Genomic DNA, 7,224 nt, shown 5'->3' with positions numbered 1-7,224 from the left:
CCCAAGGCAAGCGAGTGGATGAGTGTCACTGGATACTTCGAAAACTCTTCCCCGTTGACGTGCATCAGCCTTCTGTGTGCTGAGGAAAAAAACTTCAGAAAGAGGAACAGAGACGCAGCACGGACGCTTTAAGTCTTTCCAGACGATGCTGATCTGAGCACGAAGTTAAACTTAGAGCGCCTGACGGTCGAGTCCCGGATAAAAGTGATAAGTGAGCCGGCCCATCACTGAACTGTGTCTGCGCTCTCCATGAACGTGATGATTCTTTCTTTACTAGGGTCGGAGAGCACCTCCGGTGTAAAAACCTTATGTTTTCCATGAATACCACAAGAGTCAGCAGCCATCGCTACCGAATAGTGGCAAGAGTTGAGCTCAATGGACTTGATGATGGAGCTGAGTGACAAGCAGAGTTAGCATCAAGATACTATCAAACTCTACCACCACGTATCTGGCGGTGCTCTGCGGACATATAATGTGAATGAGGGCAGCAAAGGAACTTTGTTAACTTCAACCCACGTGACCGATGCTGCTCCGTCGATCAAATCCACATCGGGAAGGAGATTCTTGAGCCAAACCCATAAAGAGCTCTGATTTGTGATATGAGCTGGTACCTCGCACACAGTGTCGCAGATAGGCACGCCCTCTGGAACCACCGGTGTCCTCGCAGGATGCACAACCACACGCCGAACGCTCGTGGCCCGTAGCCGGCGCGAGCAAATCCATTTCTATCTCCCTGCTTTTTGCTGATTAATATAGATGGTATTTCTTCTCTTTTCTGTTTTTTCTAAACAGTTTTTGTCGAGGAAGATAACGAACTACTTGGCGTTCGTGAAGGCACTGTATTTGGTGGAAGACTGGCTGGGTTCCGGGGTTGGTTGCCACCAGGAGCGATCGAAAGTACCGTAAGGCTCTTAAAGAGTACATCCAGAATCTGATTGGCCTAGTTCATGCTCGTGGCAAGTCCAGTGGATAACTTGGACCAGATCGATGAGCAGATTCGGCTATGGACATCAGTTATCCAAAGCGATCATCGCGGTATTTTCTCACGAATTGGTCTGAACACACAGCAGGCATGCAATCTCGTGGCCCGGTACAAGCAACCCGTCATAAAGTATGACCAAGAAGACTCTGTGACTATAACTCCGACAGCAGTCTGCAAATTTCGTGGGAGCTTTACAATGGCGATGACCAAAGAGATCTCCGTTCCGACGCCTTTCATTCCTATTCATGGAACTGAGAAAGGACTCGGTTGTTACTATGTTGCAGATTCGCACTTCGTAGTCATCCAGTTTGCAACAGGGGCTCGGGCGATTGAGGATCACGAGCATGCCAGGTCGAGAGCATGGGAATTGTTCCCGTCAGATGACAAGTGGAGGCCTCACGTCCTTGCGTGGGCGGTATACTCCATGAGTCCTTGGTTTGAAACAAGGAAGTTTGATGTGGCGGAGGTGGTGAACTAATCTAGCATGAGGCCTATCTTAATTTCCGGTGCTTTGACAAGATCTTAGCCTGTATCGACGAGAAGCTGGGGAGGCTGAGGGATGGTCGGTATCGTGGAGAGATAATCAGCTTTCGCTTTGCGAGAAAAGAAAGCACGCATGACTTCCAGCACAGATGACTATGGAAAAGCATTTCAACAAGAAGAACGATTGACATTGATGAACTAAAATCAGAAAAGCAAGCATATATTCTCATGTTTTTTTAATTTATTTTTTGATGCAGGCAAATCCTAGATGTTGTGTTTGTAATACTCTCGAGGACACGCTGTGGGTGCAGTGTGAATTCTGTGAATGCTGGTATCATCAGGCTTGCGAGGATTCGAAAGACCATTGCCATGGTTGCTTGGAAGTTGCTCACAAGGAGGCAGTGAAAGCCGAGAAGGCAGCCAAGGAACAGGCTCGAAGAGAAGAGGCACTTGAGGCAATTGTTGACGCAGAAAGGGCAGTTTCATACATTGGCATGCTCACTGCTGAAGTTCTTTCTTGCTTTAGAAAATGTTTCTTAAATGCAAATATGCGTCATTTCTTAAAATGACGTCTGGGGTTCGAATCTCGGCAAAGCTGGCAGCGGTCGAAAGTTCGAATCCTGGTGGCTAGGTGTAGTTTAAAAAATCATTTTAGGGTTTTAGCGCGGCGAGTGGAGAAGGCGCTCGATGGAGGTAGGGAATGTTTCTCCTTAGACCGACCGATCATGGATGGGGCAGTGGCGCAGTGACGAGACAATGCAGGCAGGATCGATGGATGCGTCGCGACTTTGTGGGATGCGAGGGAAGGGGGAATTTCTGTGGCTTGGCGAGCAATGATTTGCAATACCGTTTGGAGGAAGAGCCAAGGCCAAAAGATGCGGAAAATGTATCTGAATCTCTTCACGTGATAATCGGTACGTGCCCGTGGACTGTTTGTCTTCTATTGTCTTTCTTCTGGCCTCTAAGCGCTGACAAGATTATGTCCTCTTGCAAGGTGAAAGCAAAGGAAAGATTTTACACAGAGGAAGAAAGAATTATCGGAGAATGTGGTTGGCTGCGCTAAAGATGAGAAGGGATGGGAGGAGGAGGAGGAGGAGGAGAAAGAGGAGAAGAGGAAAAAAGAAAACGACTGTGGCACACGCACAGCACAAACTGCTTTCGTCAAAGTGGTGGCGAGTGATGAGAGTGCTGATTCCCCTGTCATCCTCAGCGAAACAGTGGATGATTGTGCCACAACTTTTCGTGCCAGCGTTCATCGCAAGATGCTCGTGGGATTTTCTGCTCTCGACCGTATGTCATCAATCAGGTGTGGAGCTTTTTGTGATCAGGCAGTGCCGCCATCACTGTTGGCTCACTTCAGTCACGTAACAGAGACTACGGCGACCACTGTTCCCAGGAAAAAGCGTCAACTTTTTCCCTAGAAGGGGAGATTTGGTTGCAACGGGGACTAGACTAGAACACACAGGGGCAGGGGAAGAAAGCAGCGCGAGGAACTAGTTTGTCACCGGGAAGAAGAGGGAGGAGAGAAGAAAAGGCACAGACGTAGATTGGCTACGATTCTACTCGCGTCCCACCTGATGTCTGTTCCTCACTCGAGACTGCGATAAAAGACGGTACCACTCGCCTCTCTGCTCCAGCTTGTCTCTATCTCTGCTGAGCTCTTTGTCTCTATTGTCGGCAGAGACAAGGGAGGGGGAAGAAGGTGGGAACAAGACACGCTTCTTCGAGATGCTGCTCCTGGGTGTCAAGTAATGCTGCTGCTGCTCTTTTTCTTTTCCGTTTCCAGTCCGGTAATCCAGTTCTTCATGCAGCTCCTGCTTTGAAACCCGCCCGAGAAGCAGTACCGTCATCAGACATCACCACCATCGTCAAGAAGAACTTTTGCCGCGCGACGCCGCCGATGAATACTAGTTGCGAACTCGAGTCCTATGTGTGGCCTCGTGGCGACTGCTCGCTCCCGGAGCATGGCAAGTTTGCGAGCCAGCAGGATGTCCCGACCATTGATCTGGCTGGTGGATCCAAAGCCAAGGTTGATGAGATTGGCAGAGCGTGCAGGCAGAGTGGATTCTTCCAGGTCGTCAATCACGGTGTGGATCACGAGCTTGTAAACCAGGTGCATGCGAGTGCTCGCCAGTTCTTCGAATTCCCCAGCGACACCAAGTTACGAGCGGCTCGCTCCGCCGGGAACAGCTTTGGATTCGCCGGCAAGTTTGCTGGGAGGTTCAAATCCAAATGCCCCTGGAAGGAAACATTCTCGCTTCAGTACACGCCGAACTCAAACATCAAGGACTACATGATCAAAGTTTACACCGCGGAACAGCATGAGCAGCATTGGTAAGCAGCAGCTCCCCGCCTCCATTTTCCTTCCGTTTCTTCCCCGAGCTCTTGCGCTTCTTCTTAACAACTATAACAGAAAAACGATCTTTTTTATGTTTTTTCCAGTGCTCTCTACGAGACTTACTGCAAGGCAATGGAGAAGCTGGGACGAGAGCTGATTGAGCTGATTGCGCAGAGCTTGGAGCTGGCTCCCGATGCTTTGCACAGCTACTTCGACGATGGCTTCTCCATCTTCCGGATGAACATGTACCCGCCGTCGGAGCACTTCTCCCGGCTGCTGGGGACGGGGCCTCACACCGACCCGTGCGCATTAACAATTCTCCACCAGGATGAAGTTGGAGGACTGCAAGTGTACAACAGAGACGAGACTTGGGTCACAGTCGAGCCCCGTGCCGATGCGTTTGTCATCAGCATCGGTGACACATTCCAGGTAAACAGAGCGAGAATTCTTTTGTTTCTGCTCTTCCCTCTCCTCTCCCTCCTCGCAGCGCTATAGCTGGTTGTAGATGGTGGTGCTCTTCTTTTTTCCTTTTTCTTTTTATAAAACATCTCTCACGCAGCTTTCTCTTCGTCACAGGCACTGTGCAACCATCGCTACAAGAGTGCCAAGCACCGCGCAGTGATCCATGCCACCCGAGCCAGGCACTCGCTGGTTTTCTTCATCAACCCGGGGCTGGACACGGTGATCCGGCCGATTCCGGAGCTGGTGGTCAAGAGCAAAGAAGACGAAGAGCAAGATCGCGAGAGGCCGTGCGTGGAGTTTAATTGGGGGCAGCTGCTAGAATTCACCCAGAAGCACTATAGAACCGATGTCCACACGCTGGACGCGTTTGAGAGCTACTTGAGGAAAACGAGCCAAGCAGCGTGAGGACGGACAGGGAAGAACGAATGTAAATTTGCCAAAGATCATCGAGCAGAGGAGGACACAAAGTCACTGTTTTTTGTGAATATAGTATACATCATCAAAGGTGGATTGATATTTTTATATATATAATATATATTATATTCATATGGTATGTTTTGTATGTGTATATCACACGAATTTATAAGATTGATAGAGTTCAGTTATTTAGAAAGTATGGAAAGCCAGGGGCGATGGATGATGTGATGTTTTGTAATGTGTGCAAAGGAGGAGGAAATCTTTTGTCTTGTACTTTAGCGCGAGCTCTCTCGAGTGGCGAAAATTGGCGTACGCAAGCTTGTCCAGCAGAGATCTTGTCCTCAGAGCGCGCTCGATTGTTTGCTGTCCTGGCTTGATTTAGATTAAGCTCGAGAGATCTCTGTGCTGGATGGAGTTGCTCCTGCTGTCTCTGCGCCCAAGAGAAAGATAATCGATTGCTAAGTTAGTGCGGCCAAAACAGCAATCGCAGCCGGCGCCAGCAAGGAGATTTGCTTAGCTAGAAACGATAAAGAGGATGGCAAGAAGAGAGAGAGTCTGTTTTTTTTCTTTTTTTTAACTTACTCTCATATGACGCCTGCCTCGTGCAATATGTCATACACGCCGACACCGATTTCTCCAGCAAGCAGCAGAATGATTATCCATTCTAAGATGTCAGATTTACGATTCTGGAGAACCTCTAGAAACAGCCGAACGTTGTGCTGCCAAAGGGAGAGAAAGAGTGAGTAGAAGGTTTAAGAACAAAGCTCTCGTTCTACCTGGATAATATTGAGCTTGAAATGTAAGCTCTTGAAACGCTCGTTGAGCTCAAACTCCTCCCTCATAAACTCAAAAACCCGAGCGTAGTTTATGTTCTTCCACGCCGCGTCCGACCTGTTACAGAGCATCACCGACACAGGAGTCTGGCCATCGTACTAGTAAATGAGCTGCGAGTTACCTTTCTAAAAGTCCCATACGGACAATGACGTCGGCAAGTGTGAAGTTCGCTGAAGCAACGAGCTGGAATAGCTTTTTGCGGGTCATCGTAAAAGTACCGGTGCGCTCCATACCTCGGTTGAGCTCACTAAAGACATTTATCATCTCATCAACCTGCACAAAGGCCCAGCAGTGTCAGAGGTGGAAAAAAAAAGATGCAAAAAAATTGTACTGACCAGCTTTGCAAAGTAGTCCAAGGCAATACTCTGTGCCAAGACACTGGCAATGATGCGAATGTTATCGATGTCAAACTTCCTCAGCATAATTATGTCGTGTGATCCGTGACTCCACTCCGACAGTGTTGGCCTGATCAGCACGCCGTAATCTGCAGGAGAAGAATTTCAGTTTGTAACACAACTAGATTTCATTACCTTAGTATCATCTTAGCATGAACTGATTCGGAATGTACCCTCCTTCTTCGGCTTGCCAAACTCCTCCTTGCAGTACTTGCGGACGACGTTTAAGAACTCAGTCTCCTCCTCATCCCCAAAGTTGAAAAGCACTACAGAGCCATACTGATACACAACCATATAACGTTCGCATGTCCAACACTTCAGCTGTGGAATAGCCTGAAAACAACAAGAAAAACACACGAGCATAAGCAGCAGCAATAGAATGAAAGACAAAGCAAACGCAAACATTTAGTACTATGTACAGGCTTCTTCGTATGCGCGGGCGAGTCTACTGGTCGATCCCTGCACCTTAGCACGAGCTCTTTACGAGTGGAAATCACGTCGTCAAAATGCTCGCATGCCAGGCCCTTCAAGTCCACACTGCATTCTATAACCCAGCAGATGTAGTTAGCACTCACAATCGCTAAGCTTTTCCTTTTACCTCCGAGATACGAAGAAAGCCTTGACGGGAATATACATATCCGTCTCTTCAGTCTGGAGAGAAGACCCACGCTGTCGAGCATCGGTCTCAATCCGTCTCCACTGCGTGCGTCCTGCATGGAATCCAAGTCGAGTGCTTTGTCAACTAAGAAAAGCGTTTACCAATCTCGCGCGCTCTGGATGGAGCGCATTGACAATCGAGCTTTAAAGAAGCTCGCTTTTTCTGGTTCCAGGACGAAGAGACCGCCATTGTTCGTGATTGTCTGTGGAGATCACTGGGATCGCCACTGGCCACAAAGCAACACCTCAGCTTTCCTGACAAGTTGCCCCAATCGCTCGTCCCCATTGGCGCCTCACAGCTAGTGCGAAAGCCTTTCCAGTACAGGAACCTACAAATGGAAGCCCGGAAAGAATCCCTTGACAGCGGCAGCACACGAGGGGGAGGAGGACCCGCGGCATCATTCCTCCACATCACGAACCCTCGAGACACTCGTTGGCGAAGATTAAGCACGATGAACAGCGACCTCCACTGATTCCTCGCTGCGCCACGACCAGCGCCAGCGCCAGCGCCAGAGAGCGTCGCCGTGACACGGCCAGCAGCAGCGCCACGCGCGATCTCTACAGCCCTACGCATCGATTCCCTGACCTAAATGACAATCATCTCGCTTTCCCGCCAAAAAGACTTTTAAACCTGCCACGTCATCGGTTCTTTGTTG

At 49.1% G+C, this 7,224-nt stretch overlaps 2 protein-coding genes across 5 annotated transcripts; one reads left to right on the top strand and one right to left on the bottom strand.

The window, feature by feature from the left end:
* The first annotated feature begins 2,133 nt into the window (after positions 1–2,133).
* On the top strand, positions 2,134–4,789 carry LOC9651386 (gibberellin 20 oxidase 1-D). 3 transcript variants are annotated; one of them, XM_002992191.2, is made up of 6 exons: positions 2,150–2,379; positions 2,460–3,078; positions 3,147–3,213; positions 3,277–3,799; positions 3,908–4,232; positions 4,380–4,789. In XM_002992191.2, exons 4-6 carry the CDS (start codon positions 3,366–3,368, stop codon positions 4,668–4,670), a joined length of 1,050 nt encoding a protein of 349 aa, XP_002992237.1. In that variant the 5' UTR covers positions 2,150–2,379; positions 2,460–3,078; positions 3,147–3,213; positions 3,277–3,365; the 3' UTR covers positions 4,671–4,789. The 3 variants fall into 3 exon arrangements, with proteins under 3 accessions (XP_024521708.1, XP_002992237.1, XP_024521709.1); XM_024665940.1 differs by having other exon boundaries at positions 2,134–2,158; positions 2,228–2,379; positions 2,460–3,799; XM_024665941.1 differs by having other exon boundaries at positions 3,147–3,799.
* An 88-nt stretch (positions 4,790–4,877) lies between these two features.
* On the bottom strand, positions 4,878–7,075 carry LOC9651603 (sad1-interacting factor 2). 2 transcript variants are annotated; one of them, XM_024665942.1, is made up of 9 exons: positions 6,671–7,075; positions 6,510–6,621; positions 6,315–6,455; positions 6,047–6,244; positions 5,852–6,000; positions 5,638–5,789; positions 5,459–5,573; positions 5,265–5,401; positions 4,878–5,112 (listed from the first exon to the last, which is right to left on the bottom strand). In XM_024665942.1, the coding sequence occupies exons 5-8, from the start codon at positions 5,936–5,938 to the stop codon at positions 5,267–5,269; spliced, it is 489 nt and encodes a 162-aa protein (XP_024521710.1). In that variant the 5' UTR covers positions 5,939–6,000; positions 6,047–6,244; positions 6,315–6,455; positions 6,510–6,621; positions 6,671–7,075; the 3' UTR covers positions 4,878–5,112; positions 5,265–5,266. The 2 variants fall into 2 exon arrangements, with proteins under 2 accessions (XP_024521710.1, XP_024521711.1); XM_024665943.1 differs by having other exon boundaries at positions 6,331–6,455.
* Positions 7,076–7,224: the final 149 nt, after the last annotated feature.

The sequence above is a fragment of the Selaginella moellendorffii genome, unplaced genomic scaffold (assembly GCF_000143415.4).
Source record: "Selaginella moellendorffii unplaced genomic scaffold, v1.0 SELMOscaffold_130, whole genome shotgun sequence".
Lineage (NCBI taxonomy): Eukaryota > Viridiplantae > Streptophyta > Lycopodiopsida > Selaginellales > Selaginellaceae > Selaginella > Selaginella moellendorffii.
This window is presented reverse-complemented; position numbering and strand designations above follow the sequence as displayed.

Bases quoted from the DNA above. Each gene is read 5' to 3' on its own strand.
- LOC9651386 (XM_024665940.1), top strand. From the start codon at position 3,366: ATGAATACTAGTTGCGAACTCGAGTCCTATGTGTGGCCTCGTGGCGAC. The intron at 3,800-3,907 runs GTAAGCAGCAGC...TGTTTTTTCCAG, and splicing joins GAACAGCATGAGCAGCATTG to TGCTCTCTACGAGACTTACT. The intron at 4,233-4,379 runs GTAAACAGAGCG...TCTTCGTCACAG, and splicing joins GCATCGGTGACACATTCCAG to GCACTGTGCAACCATCGCTA.
- LOC9651603 (XM_024665942.1), bottom strand. From the start codon at position 5,938: ATGCTGAGGAAGTTTGACATCGATAACATTCGCATCATTGCCAGTGTC. The intron at 5,790-5,851 runs GTCAGTACAATT...GCCTTTGTGCAG, and splicing joins TGGACTACTTTGCAAAGCTG to GTTGATGAGATGATAAATGT. The intron at 5,574-5,637 runs GTAACTCGCAGC...GCTCTGTAACAG, and splicing joins CGTATGGGACTTTTAGAAAG to GTCGGACGCGGCGTGGAAGA.